Genomic DNA, 17,324 nt, shown 5'->3' on the forward strand with positions numbered 1-17,324 from the left:
AGTGCTGTATCAAAAGGTATGCACATTTTTATTGCCCTTTGGGTCCAATTCTAAATTGCTCTCCAGAAAGGTTGGATCAGTTTAAAAATTCCACCAACAATGTATTAGAATCCTAGTTTTCTCACATTCCCTCCAACACTGATCATTTTCTTTTTCTGTCATAATGGCCAATTTGAAAGTTGTGAAGTGAAATCTCAGAGGCATTTTAATTTACATTTCTCTAATCAATAATAATTTAGAGCAATTGCCACACAAATATAGTTAGCTTTGGTTTCTTTGATAATTGCCTTTCCAAATCCTTTGACCATTTATCAATTAGGGATTGACTTTTTTTGTTTGATTCAGTTCTCTATATATTTTAGAAATGAATCTTTTGTCAGAAACAATGGCTGTAAAAATTGTTTCCCAACTTATTACATTCCTTTTAATCTTAGTTGCAGTGGTTTTATTTGTGCAAAAACTTTTAATTTAATGCAATTAAAATTATCCAGTTTGTTTCTATATTGTTCTCTATTTCTTCTTTGCTCATAAACTGCTCCCCTTTTCAGAGACCTGACAGGTAAACCATTCCTAATTCTTGAGGCTTTTTTATATGCCTTACGATCTATGAAGGGAAAGCTATAGGAATATTTTGACATTTTGGAAACACTTGATATTTCCATAGCTTGAATAAATGATTTACATGGCTTCCAAAATGTATGAGGGCTCTGCTGTCCTTCTATTTTGCTTTTTTTGTCTTTTTTCTCTTCCTATATTAGACCAATCCATTTGTCCATGTGTGTGCCTCTGTGTGTCTATGTCTGTGTGCACATGCTACTGCCATTGAAGGCCCGTGTAGGTTTTATTTATTGATTTTCCCCATATTTAAGAATCAGAAATAAATAATATTAATATAATACTTTTAAAATTCCTAGTTTTCATGTAATTTGGTCAAATTATTTAGAATAATACAAAAATCTGAACATTGTTATTGTAGTTTACATAAAGAAATGTTTGACTAAAGCAGATAATAAAACAAAATGTCTCATGAGGTTTTAGTAAATATTTCAAAATAATGAAACTACAAGGATAATTAAGTAACTATCCAAAATAAACAATTTTCCATTTAAAATATAAAATGGAAATAAAAGAATGATTATATATGAATTTTAAAGGTGTTTCTTCAGTTTTTTAAAATCATTTCTTTGGGGGCGGCTAGGTGGCGCACTTGATAAAGCACCGGCCCTGGAGTCAGGAGTACCTGGGTTCAAATCTGGTTTCAGATACTTAATAATTACCTAGCTGTGTGGCCTTGGGCAAGCCACTTATCCCCATTTGCCTTCCAAAAACCTAAAAAAAAATCATTTCTTTGGAATTGTCAAGCCTACCTCCTTTGTTCACGTCAGGTCCACCCAAAGTAGAATCCAAAGTCCTGTTTGACTGAATATGTCTCTTCTGTTGCACACACAGCTCAGCCAGGTCGTGATAACTATGTAAAAAATGAAAGAGGAAACATAGTAAGACTACATTAACTAAGTTAAAAATTATATGCATCAAGTCATTGCGCATCTCAAACCTTAAATAATTACATCATCACCAGTATTTTTTTGCTTGATAAAGTCTGTAGATGTTTTACATCTAGGTTATTCAATCTAGAAGTTAATACACTCTTCTTTAAAGGCACATAATAGAACTGTAGGTTTAGAGGTGAAAAGGTCTATAAAATTATCAGTATCTTTATTTTATAGATTAAATAACTGAATCCTAGACAAGGTAACATTTGTCTAAAAGTCAGACATATAGTAAGAGGCAGGACCTCTCTTTAGGTCCCCTGAAAATCTGTTCAAATAGTAATGTTGAATATTAATATTTTTGTATTATTATTTTTATTTAGTACTCATCTGAAGCCATTAAAGACATAATATGAATTTTCCCTAAAACTAACTTTAGTTCTATCATAATTGAGGGTGACAGCAAAGGTTAAAAAACAAACAAACAGGGGAGCTACGTGCTTCAATGGATAACTGGCCTTAGAGTCAGAAGGCCCTGAATTCAAATATGGTATTAGACACTTAATAATAATGACCTAGTTGTGTAACCCTTCTCAAGTCACTAAATCCCATTGCCTTTCAAAATGCCCCCCCAAAAAATTACTGCCTCATTAAATCAGACATTATAATTAAATTACAGAACTTTTCTGAAGATCAAATGAAAACATGAAAGTAAAATACCTCAATCTTTAAAAAAGAAAAATTAAAACATTAGCCACAATTATCATTGGTAATACCCATGGGAATGCTGATCTCAGAATATCCTTACGTTCTATTGAACTTGGATGAACTAACTTTTCCATTTGCCCAATTTCTTCTTAGTGCCCTTACAGATGCTTGCCTGAATGTTGCCATATTTTATAACTTTGAAAGCCCAGCTCAGTCTTGATTACATGGAGGAAAAATTCTTTTAATTTCATTTCTAGAATGATAATTAGAATTCTTAAGTAAGGACTTACGCCATTATGCTACTGGCACTAGCATATTTCTCAGCTCTACATCCATGTTTATCTTGGCAAGAGAGAGTAACATCATATTTCAAAAGAACACTGAGCATGCCTGCTAAGTTCCCTTTGAGTGCAATCATCAGGGCTGTTCTAGAATAACAAAGAAACAATTCACAATGAAGAATCCAAATAAATAACTTAATCAGATATTTCTGATACATTTTGATACATTCAGTACATTTCAATACATTTCTTTGGTATTACTATGCATATAGAGGTACAAACATTTACTGGTCAATATGAGTACTTTTATTTCTCACATGCAGCATTACTAAATGGCAATTAAGACCAAAATTATCAGAAAAGTTTTGTGGTTTTTTTGGTCCCCTTAGAGTTTAGGTAGGGACTATCAAAGATTTTACAATAGACAAGACTATGTTAAAGCCACCAGTGTGTGACAATCAAGGACTTTCACCTAGGGACTTCACACAGCTAGGGATGTCACACTAGCTCTCTAGTTTTCAAAGTAAAATAGAGGCTCTTTGAAAATTATTAGATTAAAAATTCTTGGCAAGTTATTCCACTAAATTTCTATTGCAATGCCCTAATCATAATGTGGATGGCAAAAAGCTGTTATATTTCTTAACAAACAAGAGCATAGCAATGAACTCTGTTATTTAAGGACAAGCCTATGGAAATCAAGAAATGTTCATCAAGAAAAAGCTAGCACCAGTGAGGAAGGTCCATTGACTCATGAAGACTGCTCACATTAATGAAAACATAGATCTTCTGAAGCACTGATTTTGTCATATGTGAATGATTTGCGGGCTTTTTTGCCTTAGGCAATACTTCAGCCATATCGGGAAGGTCATGTGAGGGCTTGCTGTGCCTTGACTACTTAGTGATAACTGATACAACTGCCTGGAACTATTAAAAGGTGAGAACTCGCTATCTGAGAAAACTGCTAGGAAAACTGAATAAACAACAGGACACAAAGTATAGAGAAACATGTTTCACTTTCTGGACCAAGATAAGGTCAAAATGGGTGCATGATTTTCATGTACAAAGTGGTCATAAGTAGATTAGAAGAGCAAAGAATAGTTTACCTATCAGATGTATGGAGAAGGAAAGAATTCATTTCCAAACAGGACATAGAGAGCATTGCCAAAAGTAGAATACGTCATTTTGATTATATTCATTTAAAAAATCTTTGCAAAACAAAATCAATGCAAAATCAAGTTTAGTAGGAAAGCAGAAAGTTGGGAAACAATCTCGACAACAAGTTTCTCTGATAAAGGTCTCAATCATGTACCCATTTCGATCTTACTTTGGTGGAGGATGTGAGATGCTGTTTGCATCAACACAAAAAAGGGGTAGAATAAATCTTGTATTGAAAATAAAAACCAGAGAGTACTGCATTAAAAGCACTAGTAGAAGATTTCAGTGTGTTTCCTGGATTCTCAATGAAGAATTTATGGAATGATAAGGACAAAAATCATACTGGATGAGAAGGCATGGAAGGAATAAAATCTGAACCAGTGGCAGGAATATCCACAATGACATCAAGTACTTCATCGTATTATTCCTATATTTATTTGTATTCATCAATGGGAAAATTCTTAAGGGAAAATAAAGGAGCAGAGAACACATAATACAATTCTCATTAAAAGAACATATAACACAATTGTCATTAAGATTATTTAATAAAGAGAATCCACTAAACCACAAGAGTACAAATATTTCTCTGGGATAATATTACTCATTTAAAATCCAATAAAGAAAACTTCAATTAGTCATCACCCATAAATGATCACCGGCATATCCCACATGAAGAGCTTTCTTGGTTGTAGAGTCATAAATAATAGTTATTTTTAGAGTTGATGTTTGAAAACATTTTCTCCCTTTCCTGAGTACTACATGATTTATGTTTTTCTTATTCCTCTAAAATAAATTCTTTAAATTTCAGGTTTTAAATATTGTACCTTTGATTCCTATCCATGGCATTCACATTTGCTCCCTTCTTTAGGAAAAATTCTACCATGCCTTTGTTTTGTTCTGCAATTGCAAGCAGAAGCGGTGTATGTCCATCCTGCAAAATCATATTAAAGATAGTTATAGTATGTAAGTATTCTATATATGCTTCAACATCTTGTGAACTTGCTAATGGCATGTATAATATAATGAAACTGAAGTGAGAAGACCAGGGAAGCCCTCTTTCATTTATCCAATCCACTTGCAAGTCATGTCATCACCTCCCTGATGTCATGGTCTTTTTGAAGAGTGAAGGTCAAAGAACAGCAACTGCAGCAACCGTGTGATCATAAGCAAATTATGTCACCTCTCTGGACCTTAGTTTCCTCATATATAAAATGACTGAATGAAACTAGATAGCCCCTGGCATTCCTTCCAACTATTAATCTGTGATCAGGAGATAGAAACCCAGTATCTGTAAGAGACTATTTCTTTGAGACTTTTTTTTTTCATTATGCTGTTTCTACTAATAAACTAACATTGTGATATCATAAATAAAGCTCTGTATGTAGAAAAGCATTGCAGGGAAATATCTGGGGGAACTATTGCATTTGGGGAAGCAGAGACTTAATATTTTATATAGAGAAAATTCTGTAGAGACAGTTATGATGAAATGTGTAGAGTTAGCTTCAAAATCAGTAAGACGTAGCTTCAAGGCCCTAAAGTATTAAACACATACTGGCTGGGGGACCCTGAGAAGTCACTTAACATTTCAGTATTTCAGGCATCCCTAAGACAGGGTTTCATTCTTTGCTTTCCCTAATTACACGTGAAAATTAATTTCAATATACAAATTTTAGGAGATTTTAAGTTCACATTATTCTATCTCCCAGCCTTTGCCCATCCACCCCAAGGAAGCAAGCATTCTGAAATAGATTATCTGTGTACAATCTTGTTAAATCCATTTCCATATTAATCATGATGTTGAAAAAAAAGAATCAGAAAGGAAAGCACCATGAAGAAAAAAACCAAAAAGTTCATTTCAGAAAGTTAAAATAACATGCTGTGGTCTGCAATCACACTACATAATTCTCTGGATGTGGATGGCATTTTCCATCACAAGACAGGAAAAAGTTCTTAACTTTTTTGTGTCCAGAATATTGGTTTTGTTTGCCTGTAATAAATATACATATATAGGAATATAGGAATATATATATATTATATATTGCATTCTGTAATGCAATGCTATAATGTAAACAATGTTAATTATATTGAAATAACTAAAAAGTTATTGTTTTTTAGAAACTTAGCGGTTTCCAGGTTTGTAATTCCTACTCTTCTGTTATTGCCCACAATTATACAATATTGTACTAGAAATGCTAGACTTAGGGGCAGCTAGGTGGTGCAGTGCATAGAGTACCAACTCAAGAGTCAGGAGGACGTGAGTTCAAATCTGAATTCAAATAGTTAATACTTACTTAGCTACATGACCTTGAACAAATCGCTTAACTCCATGGTCTTGCAAACCCCACCTCCTCCCCCCCCAAAAAAAAAGAAAAAAGAAAGAAATGTTAGATTTAGCAAGAAGATAAGAAAAACAATTAAAGGAATTAAAATAGGTCATGAGGAAACACAAAGAACTCTCATTTTTTGCAGAGATGGTATGTTTAGAGCATCCTAGAAAATAATCTGAAAACCACTTGAAACAATCAGCAACTTAAGGAAAAGTTTCATGATTATAAAATACACCCACATAAATCATCAGTATTTCTATACATTATCAACAGATTCCCGATTCTAAGAGATTCAAAAAGAAATTCAACTTAATGTAACTGTATGAAACAAAAAAAAAAAACTTGGAAATCTACTTTCCAAAACAAATCCAAAAACAGTGCAAACACAATTACAAAATACTTTACACACAAATAAAATCAGCTTTAAACAACTGGAAAAAGGTCAATTGTTCACTGGTAATGCAAGCTAATAATAATAAAAATCATAATGCTACCTAAATTAAATTACTTATTCAGGGCCATATCAACCAGAATACCAAAAAATATATTATAGAACTAGAAAAAATAGAAACAAAATTTATCTAAAGGTGAAGAATATCAAGGGAATAAATGAAAAAGTTCAAATGAAAGTCTAAATCTAAAACTGTATTAGTTTACATATAATATATATATATATATATATGTATATATATTATATGTAAAATTAGCTTTAAATCAACTGTATTATAAAGGTGTAATCATCAAGTTAAGGTCAAAATGGGTCCAGGATTGAGACATAAAGAGTGATGTCATAAGCAAATTAGGAGAGCAAGAAAGAGTTTGTTTTTTTCTGTGAGATTTATGGAGAGGAAAAGAGTTTATTACCAAACAACATATAGAGCACCAAATAAAATGCAAAATGGATAATTTTGATACATTAAATTAAAAATTTGACACACAGATAAAACCAATACACCCAAGATTAGAAGGAATGCACCAAGGTAGTAAACAATTCTCACAGTTAGTAGTTATGATAAAAGACTCATTTCAAAAACATATGAAGAACTAAGTCAAATTTGTAAGAAAATAAGAGTCATTCCCCAGTTAACAGGGGACAAAGTTTTTAGTTGAAGAAATTAAATCTGTATACGGCTATATGAAAAAATGCTCTAAATCGTCATTGATTAGAGAAATGTAAATTCAAACAACTCTGAGATAACCATCTCTCTGAGCAATACGATAGTAAAAAAAAATGTTAGAGGGAATATGAGAAAACTGGGACAGTAATACAGTGTTGGTAAAGATGTACACCAATCCAATCCTTCTCCAGAACAATTTAGAACTAGTTCCAAAAAGCTATAAAACTGTGCATATCCTCTGATGCAGAAATACCTCTACCAGGTCTGATCCTAGAGATCTTAAAAAAAGGAGGGGGGGGGGGGAGACTGACATGTTCAAAAATATTTGTAGTAACTCTCTTTGTAAAGGCCAAGAATTGGAAATTGAGGGGATGTTCATCAATAGGGGATAGCTAAATAAATTGTGGTATATGAATGTAACAATACAATTGTTCGAAGAAATCATGGGCAGATGGATTTCAAAAAAACTTAGAAAAACTTAGTGAAACAATGTTCAGACAAGTAAGTGGAATGAGTAGAACCTTGTACAATAACAGCAATGTTGATGATGCCAGAATTAGCTCAGTTACACAATGATCAAAGATGATTCTAAAAGACCTGTGATGGAAAATGCCATTTACAGTCAGAGAAAGAGTTATGGAGTCCAAAGGACAGGTAGGTGGCACACTGGATAGAGCACTGACCTTGGGAGTCAGGAGGACATGAGTTTGAATCTGACCTCAGTCACTTGATTCTTATTAGCTGTATGACCCTGAGTATGGCATTTCACCCTGATTGCTTTGCATCCAGGGCCATCTTCAGTGGTCCCAATTTCTATCTAACCCTGGACCCTGGCTCTGGAGGAGAAACTGAGGCTGGGGACAGTGCACAATTCTCTCCACCCTAGACCAAATGCAATTCATGTCCTTGTCATGGCATCATCTCCCCAATGTCATGTTATTTTTTGAGAATGAACATTATTATGGAGTTGGAATGCAGCTGAAAAAAATGTTATTTTCACATTTTTCATTAATTTTTCTTTTTTTCAATTTCATGTTTTGTTTCCCTTTTTATCCTGATTCAGCTTTCAGAATATGACTAATATGAAAAGGTATTTAACATGATTATAACCAAATTACTTGCTGTCATAGAGAGGTAGAAAAATGTGGAAATGAATGCTGATGACTATCTGTACAAGGAACTGGAAAAAACTTAAATTTACATTTAAAAACTGAAGAATCAGAAGACCCTAAAACTCATATCTTAATATAAAGAATTCTCTGCCATAACGTTAAATCAAAGAAAAGGCACTAGTCTAAAATCTAAAATCTCCTTCCCTGTTCCCTGAAAATTCCAAAAGCCAATGAGCTTTGACTACATATTTAGTTTGTTATTTTCAATAAAGACATACTTCCATGAATTGATGAATTATAAAATATGTGAATTGGAAACTACCCGATTACACATTTTAGCTCATAAAATACTTTATCATACAAAAGATGGTCTTCTACCCTGTTTTTTGCCTCAATGTCAGATTTATGTTGAAGCAGCTCGGTAACTATGGCTGTGTTCTGACCAGAGGCAGCATAGTGAAGGGCAGTGTTGTTGAAGGCATCTGCAAGATGAGGGTCTGCACCATGTTTAAGTAGGATAGATGTACATTCCTCCTGCTGACCCTGTACTGCCTGTCACAAAAATAAAGAGAAAGAGATAATAAATCCTCTAATAAGAAATATTGAGTATATTTAAATAAGGTCTTAAAGTTTATTATCTTAATCAAAAAGAGAAATCAAAAATGCATTTCACTGACCAGCACTTAAGTAGTGCATACCTTAATTAAAGGTGTTTGATTTTCAAAGTCACCTAAGTTCAGTTGGCATTTTCTCTCTACTAGGAGAGACACAACATCTGGATAACCATAAGCACAAGCCAAATGTAGAGGTGTCCTATGGAAACAAGAGAGTGATGTGATTATTTGACAATGTCCTACCAACAATTATTTGCTAGAATAATTTCAAACATAAAATACTACTACTCTTATGCCTGGACTGTAACTCACTGCCAAAATAAATAGCCACCATGGTCACCTAAACATATACAAAATATACATTAATTCTTACTGCTAGAAATATGGAGGACAAAATTGTCAGGAGAAAAAAAAAATACCCCCAAACAGCAGGTAGAGTCAAATTTCATTACAGACTGGCAGAGAAACTTTGCGCAGTTTCTGACCTCAGTTGTTTCCTTTCCTTAGGTAACAGGGTGGCATTTTGTGCCGTGGGTCCCACTATATTGATGCTGGGCTAAAATGGAGACCCCCAACTGGCAACAGCCCAGTACAGCTAGTATCTCAGGAGTTCTGGGGATCTGAGAGCCTCAGCCTCACTCGTAGCTAGGATGACAAGTGTATATCAACCTATCCAGCTGGTTAGCCTTATAGACTTCTTCCCACCAAGAATATCCATAATTACAAAAGATTTAGTATTGAGCTTGTCTGAGAAAACCACTTACATGTTTGCTCATTGTGCACTTGTCCTAGTACTAGTTCACATCTGGGGGTCCTCTCCACCAAGGCAAGGCAGCATTGTATAGCTGTAGGGGCCCTGAGTAGCTAATTCAGCAGGATGCAAGTTTGAGCAGTTCTACCATGCTCAAAAGGTGTGAAGTAAGAGCCTCCTATGTCTGCTGACCAGAAACCAACCGAACTAACATCCTAAAGCTTTCCCCAGGTGAGTCAACATAGGAAGACTTTTTTTTATCAATAGCAAAACTCAAAAACCATCTTTGTTGTTCAAACATTTCAGTTCTGTCCAACTCTTAAGGACCTCATCTGGGGTCTTCTTGGCAAAGATACTGGAGAAGTTTGTCATTTCCTTCCCCAGCTCATTTTAGAGAAGATGAAGAAACTGAGGCAAACAGGGTTAAGTGACCTGTCCAGGGTTACACACCTAGTGTCTCAGGGCTGATTTGAACTCACAAAGATGAATCTTAAGGACAATGGGTCTGCCCCTAGCAGACCCTCTACAAAGATGAAAAGAGATTATGCATGACATGTCCTGGGGGAGGGATTATGCACAAAAAAAATCATGCATCCCTCAAGTAATGAATGTGTATATATTCCTCCATCTATTGTTCATTGTTTCTTGTTCTTCAGGAGTCCCCTTTTGCCTTTTCCCTCCTGCCTTCTTCCAGAGATTTCTTTGTTCCCCCAAACCCCAGCTGCAATACTGATGGCCTTGCATGCAGCTTAAGAAGGAAGAAACTACTTTCTCATTAAGAATCACTGTGATAAGAACTCTACAAGTATCATCTCATTTGATCTTTATAATAACCCTGGGAAATATTATTATGCACATTCATAGATAGGGAAACTCAGATCATAGAGGTTAAGTAACTTCTCAGGGGCATACAACTAGAAAGCTTCTGAGGTGGAATTGGAATGTAGGTCTTCCTGACCTTCTAAGTCCAGTACTCCATCCACAGTTCAAAAAGATTTTTCACAAGACATCATTGTCTTAAATTGATAATTAGACAAAATAGATGATTATTTTTGACTCTTGATATTTAAAAACAAAAACAGTTTAAGTAGAAAGGGGGGGTAGAGGAAATGAAGCATTTTATTATGAAAGAGAACTTTAAAAGAATTTTGAGATTTGTTCATTCAAATTACACTAATTTTCTTTCTTAATCCAGATTTATCCAATGCTTACCAGCTATAATTAGTGTAGGAGTTTTTATTCATCAAAGGAACAAGAAAACCAAAAGAGAGCCATGGAAAAAGACCAAGGGGTTAGAGAAACATTCTTTGGAAAGAGTTGATAAAGAGAGGAAAAATAATTTTTAAAAATGTGTGGATGGAGAGCTCTGTCCTCTGCCACTGGGGCTCTGAACACATTCAGATCCTGATCACAGTCTAGCCCCGTGGCAGAGGGGGGCACTTATTGTCATTCACAGACCGGGAGAGGGGACAGAGCCTCACACACTAAGACTCTTGTGGGTGTGTCCCAAAAGCTCAGGAAGCACCCCCAAAGCAGGCCGAGGCAGGGAAGATGAGCAAGGGAAGATGAGCAAGCGAAGAAACAGGAGAAAGGCCATTTAGAAATATTTTGCAACTGAGCACAAGAAGGATCAAAATACTCAGTCTGAAGAGGAGGAAGCACAAGCCCCTGCATCTAAAGACTCCAAGAAAAACAGAAATTGGGCTCAGGCTATGACAGAGCTCAAAAAAGACTTTGAAAATCAAATGAGGGAGTTGGAAGAAAAACCAGGAAAAGAAAGGAGAGAGATGCAGGAAAAACATGAAAATGAAGTCAGCAGCTTAGTCAAGAAAATCCAAAAAAATGCTGAAGAAAATAGCATGTTAAAAACCAGCTTAGGTCAAATGGATAAAACAGTTCAAAAAGTTATTGAGAAGAAGAATGCCTTAAAAAACAAAATTGGACAGATGGAAAAAGAGATAAGAAAACTCTCTGAGGAGAAGAAATCCTTCAGACAAAGAATAGAATTCAGGGAGATTGATGAATTTACCAGAAATCAGGAATCAATACTTCAAAACCAAAGAAAGGAAAAATTAGAAGAAAATGTGAAATATCTCATTGAAAAAACAACTGATATGGAAAAAAAACTAAGGAAAGATAATTTTAAAATTATTGGAATACCTGAAAGTCATGATCAGGGAAAGTGCCCTGAAATCATTTTCAAAGAATTACTACAGGAAAATTGCCCTGATATTCTAGAAGCAGAGGGCAAAATAGAAATGGAGAGAATCCACCGATTCCCCCGAGAAAGAGATCCCAAAAAACCAACCACTAGGAATATTATAACCAAGCTCCAGAACTCCCAAGTCAAAGAGAAAATATTACAAGCAGCCAGAAGGACACAGTTCAAATATAATGGAGCTGCAGTCAGGATCACACAGGACTTAGCAGCAACTACATTGGAAACTCGTAGGGTTTGGAATATAACATAACAGAAGGCAAAAGAGCTTAGAATTCAGCCAAGAATGAACTACCCAGCAAGGCTGAATATCCTCTTTCCAGGGAAAAAGATGGACTTTCAATTAACCAGGGGGAATTTCAAAAGTTCCTTTTGGAATGGCCAGAGCTGAACAGAAGGTTTGATCTTCAGATACAGGACTCAGGTGAAGCATGGAGATTGGAGAAGAGGTGGGGGGGAAATATAAGGGACTTAATGAGGATGAACTGCATGTATTCCTGCATAGAAAAATGACACTAATAAAACTCATATGAACCTTCTCAGTTAATAGAGCAGGTAGAGGGAGTTTTTATAGTTGAAGCACAGGAGAAAGCTGAATTCAAAGATAAAATATGGTGTAAAAATGGAGTCAATAGAAAAAAGGGAAATGGAATGGGAGAAAGAAAAAGGAGAGGGGGAATACGCCAAGATATTTCATATGATAAGATTTTTTTATTACAATGAGCTATTGCAATGATATGGAAGGGGAGAGGCAAGGGGGAATGAGGGAACCTTTTCTCTCATCAGAGGTGACTAGGAGAGGAAACAGCATATATACTCAATGGTGTATAGGCATCTGGAGTAAGAAGGAGGGGGGGAGCAGGGGGAAGGGGTGGGGATGTGAATAAAGGAGGAGAGGATGGACCATGGAGGGAGAGTGGTCAGATATAACACATTTTCTTTTTTAGTTCTTAAAGGGGGCTGGGATTGGAAGGCTTGTCGAGGACCATAGGGCCAGTTGGATTCTGGGCCTAAGGGGTGGTATGGGAGCTCAGGGCTTCTTGGCCCCAGGACCAGGGATCTGTCTGCTACACCACTCAGTGTCCCTACAGCAGAGTCAGAGTGAAAGGAGAGAGAAAATATAGTACATGGTAGCGGAGAAATAAGAAAGGAGGGAGTTGCGATCAGCAATGGCAACGTTGGAAAAATATGGAAGCAACTTTTGTGATGGATTTACCATAAAAAATGCGATCCACCCATGACAGAGTTGTTGGTGATAGAAGAAATATGGAAGCACATGTTTTACTATTATTATTTGGGCGAGGGTGCAGGGCAAATGAGGCTGGGTGGCCTGCCTGGGGCCACATAGCAGGGTGATCTTTGGGTGTCTGAAGCCGGATTTGGACCCAGGTGCTCCTGGCTCAGGGGCCAATGCTCTGTCTGCAACTCAGCTACCCTTACTATGATTACTATTTTATTTTATTTTGGGTCCTTTTTTTCTTCTTTTTGGTTTTGCAGGGCAGTGGGGATCAGATGGCTTGCATGTCACATGGCTGTGTGATTGTTGGGTCTATGGGGCTGGATGTGGGCTTGGGTGCTCGTGGCTCCAGGGCTGGTGCTTCGTCCATTGCGCCTCCTGGCCATACCTACAATTATTACTATTATTTTTTTTAATTTTAATTTTTTGTCTCCCCTTTACTTTATTGCCCAAGCAAGTCTATATTCATGGGGGGAGGGGTATTTTGTTTACTCTTAAACAAGAATATTTTATTAATGTAAAAAAAAACCATTTGTACAAAATGAGAATTAAAAAAATAAAATTAAATATTTACAAAAAGAAAAAATGTGTTGATGTACATTTATGAAGTTGCTTAAGCAGAAAACTTTAGCCATGAGTAGTGAAAGAAACCAGAAAGAAGGAAACAAAACAGCAAGAAATATTCATATTAAGGGAAAAAAGGGGGAAAGAGAAAGATTCAGCTATCATGCAGGTTGAAGGGGAGGAAGGAAATTTGTTTGCTATGAATTTTAGGAAAGGATATAACTATAAGAGGAGAGGGGAGAGAAGAATCTGTGACAATTTTCAATTTGAGTTCTCATATAGCTGGTATTTGCAAATCATCATTCTGGGGGTGTCTCACTTGTGGACAAGTACAGCTAATTTTAAATCTAGTGGATCATTACCTAGCTGACATATTGCTCAAACTTCCCTAACAAGAATTCTCTTCTTTAAATGAACATATTGAAAAATTTCTAAATCTTGAAACGGTCTTGGAATTTTTTTCAACTGTCATAGTGATTGGTGGTAGGATTTTTATTTTCTTTTGTTTTACGTACCACTTGTATTTTAAACTAATTGTTGCTTACACTCGTTTCCATTATCTTGACTACATTTGCAAGGTTTTTAATAATCATATCAATAAAACATGGTGACTAGTCTCCATTAAAATCCTGACATATGCTAGATCCTGTATTTTTTTAGACCTGTATTCTTATGAAAATTAGACTCAGTGTTTAAAAGTCACAGAAATGTGAAGTGAAAAAGTTATTATTCTAAAAATTAATTAATCTACAGAATATCCATCACAAGGAAGTCAGAGAGGATAGTCAGCCAACCATGAAAGCCTCTTGGCTACAGTCATGTCAGTGAGCCTAACCTCTACTGCTATAATCTATGGGACTGATATCATAGAAGCACTCCTACTTTGACTCTGTAAATGTTAAGTCCAGTATACTGACATGTGCACCTAGGTGCAAAAGAAACATGCCATTGTATTTCTTGGCATTTAGGACAACAAAAGACATTTAGAAAAACTGAAAAATATAACCTATTACTTTTAATGTTGAAATGTAATGAATGAAATATATTGAAAATGAAATTAATATGGGGCAAGTTTACCACAAAACAGAGTTTCCTTGTTTCTAGTACCACATATAATTATTTTATATTGTCACATTTAAGAAACTATACAAAATTCAATTTGCCCAAGTGAATAATGCACTTTGAACCATCAAATTTCCAGTCAGGATTCCATATATATTTTTTGCAAGGCAAATGGGGTTAAGTGGCTTGCCCAAGACCACAAGGCTAGGTAATTATTAAGTGTCTGAGACTGGACTTGAACCCAGGTACTCCTGACTCCAGGGCCAGTGTTTTATCCACTACGCCACCTAGCCTCCCCTATTATGCCGCCCCAGGATTCCATATATTTTCAATATTTAACAAACAAGATAAATTTGAAATGTCCTTTTAAGGAACTTAGCTTCAACATTATAATTTTTTATGGCTCATGTTTCAAGTTACATATATATTTATATACATTTATATATATATGTATGTATAACTCAATAGAAGCTTCATAATATGATGGATAGAAAGTTTCCCTGGAATCTTAAAAGACCACAGAGTTCAAGCTATTCCTCTGAGGCGTCCTAATTGTGTGACCCTAGGCAAGACACAACCTCTCACTGATCTAAGCAATTTTCTAGATTCTAAATTGTGGAGAAAATACTGACCTGCAGGGTAAAGAAGTTCCCTACAGCATTGAAACCACATAGGCAATCCATATTTCATGAGAAAGCTCTAACATCCACATGTAACTGGATGGCTATATTAGGCAAGCTGAAAAATTAATAAGGTCAATTCAATAAAATATACATGAAAACCAGTCTCATTACATTATAGGCATAATTCATACCTGTTTTTGTATAACTTATGGAAATTGTGTTCTAATTCATTATTGCAAATTGAAAATACTGATGAGTAACCTGTTTTCCAGAATTTGGGATTTTTGAGGGAAAGGGGAGTTCTTATTATAATTTTTTAAAGAAAAATCAGTAGAATAGATGAGACCTTTTTAAATCCATCTCATCTGAGAGGGTCATAAAAGACTTGGAGCAAAGTGTAGGAGATGCAGTTTCTGTAATTATCAGAGTCTTCTGCTCTGTACCAGATTCAACAGATTGGACTAATATTTCCAATAGTTTGGCTTGAGAGAGGAAGTGCTGGCTCCAAAAAGAAAACATTCTTATCTACTAACTGTAGGCATCTTCAGCAGATGTCCCCCTGCCCAGCTGCCCACCCTCTTCCGTGAGTTCTGAATTCTTACCTCTGTCTTCTTCATTTCTTGTCCTATCTGGCTTACTCAAGTCTAAGATAAACCTCGCCTTCTACAAGGTTTTCCCAATCCCCTGGAATGTGAATGTCTCCCTCTGCTGATTATCTCAAGTTTATCCAGCATGTGGTATCTTGTTTGTACCTGGCTGTTCCCTTTGACAGTGTGATTCCCTTGAGGATGGGGACTGTCTTTTCCCATTCTCCCTATCTCCAGCTGCCAGTGCGGTGAGAGTTCCCTAAGTAGATCATTAATGTCTCCTTCTCACACAGAGATGCCATGTGCTGCCAGTCTTCCCTGCTGCCCGCAGGCCTGGAATGCCGCCCTCCTCCCTGCCATCTCCGGCTTCCTTCCGAGTCTCTGCTAAAGTCTCCTCTATCACATCTATATTTTCCTTAAAACTAGTGTCTACCCTCTGAGATTATCCCCAGGTCATCTTGCATGTATCTTGTCTATGCACAGTTTGTAACCAACCTTATCCCGTAACCTCTGTCATCTCATATGTAACATGCTCCCACATGCATGTTGACAGTTCCTTCGGTTCCGGACACGTTTCATCACCCACAAACGCACTTCCGGCATACTGCCTCATTCTGAATTCCTGCCCCCTCACCTGTCCCAGGTGTCCCGCTGGTCCAGGCTGTGCTCCGCCCCCACCAGCAGCTGCCGCAGCCTCCGCACATCCCCGGTGGCGGCGGCCCGGTGCAGCGGCCCCAGGTTCCGGTCCCTCTTGTGCTGGCCGGCGGGGCGCCGGGCGCCGGTGTCCCTCCTCGGGGGTGTGGGGGGCCGGGGCTGAGGCCTCCTCCTAGGGAGGACCCCGAATTCCTGCTCCATGGCACTTCGCGTCGGGCTCTTGGCCTTCTGCATCTCCAGTAGCGGCTCCACAGGAGTGAGCTTCCACAGGAGTGAGCTTCCACGCTCCGAACCGCTATTTAAACCCTGAGGCTGCGCGTGCGCAATGACGGGGAAAACACTTGTATCCAGGAGACCTGGGGGCCCGAGCCAGGCGGAGCAGGCGGGGGACGAACTGCGCATGCGTCTGCCTGGCTCGCGGAGCAAGTGCCCAGGACCACGGGTCCCCCAGTGCTCGGGCTCGCGCACTGACCGTTGTGACCCCGTTAAGCGCGCCCCCGCGCCGCTGCAGAAGGGGAACTTCCAGGTTCAGGACAAGGGTTTAAACAGTTTGTCAGCGCGTGCGCAGTGCGGGTAGAAGCCACAGAACCTGTGGGTCAGGGGCGGGGCTCCCTGAGGCACTGCTGAGGAGAGTAAGGCGCTCACACCCCAGCCAAAGCTTTTTCTTGCCTCTTTTATGTGAAAGAACTTAGCCCGTTCTGCCTCTCCTTCTCCCGGGACAGTACTTTCTCCCCATGAACTTCATGTTTTACAACATGTTATCGTCCCGATTCACCTCCCCCGCGTGCCACGTCTCTAGGAGCCCCTTCAAACTGCCTTCATG

At 37.4% G+C, this 17,324-nt stretch overlaps 1 protein-coding gene across 1 annotated transcript; it reads right to left on the reverse strand.

Annotated features, from left to right (window-relative positions):
• Positions 1-1,019: 1,019 nt before the first annotated feature.
• Positions 1,020-16,918, reverse strand: LOC141495283 (uncharacterized). Its single transcript, XM_074196445.1, has 6 exons — positions 16,482-16,918; positions 8,890-9,004; positions 8,570-8,743; positions 4,459-4,565; positions 2,489-2,626; positions 1,020-1,468 (listed from the first exon to the last, which is right to left on the reverse strand). The coding sequence occupies exons 1-6, from the start codon at positions 16,901-16,903 to the stop codon at positions 1,330-1,332; spliced, it is 1,095 nt and encodes a 364-aa protein (XP_074052546.1). The 5' UTR covers positions 16,904-16,918; the 3' UTR covers positions 1,020-1,329.
• Positions 16,919-17,324: the final 406 nt, after the last annotated feature.

The sequence above is a fragment of the Macrotis lagotis genome, chromosome 8 (genome assembly GCF_037893015.1).
Source record: "Macrotis lagotis isolate mMagLag1 chromosome 8, bilby.v1.9.chrom.fasta, whole genome shotgun sequence".
NCBI lineage: Eukaryota > Metazoa > Chordata > Mammalia > Peramelemorphia > Peramelidae > Macrotis > Macrotis lagotis.

Excerpts from the sequence above, each read along its gene's own strand:
- LOC141495283 (XM_074196445.1), bottom strand. The coding sequence starts at position 16,903 with ATGCGCAGTTCGTCCCCCGCCTGCTCCGCCTGGCTCGGGCCCCCAGGT. Across the intron at positions 9,005-16,481 it reads CAGCGGGACACCTGGGACAG|GACACCTCTACATTTGGCTT; the intron begins GTGAGGGGGCAG and ends TTGTTTCCATAG. Across the intron at positions 8,744-8,889 it reads ATCAAACACCTTTAATTAAG|GCAGTACAGGGTCAGCAGGA; the intron begins GTATGCACTACT and ends TTTTTGTGACAG.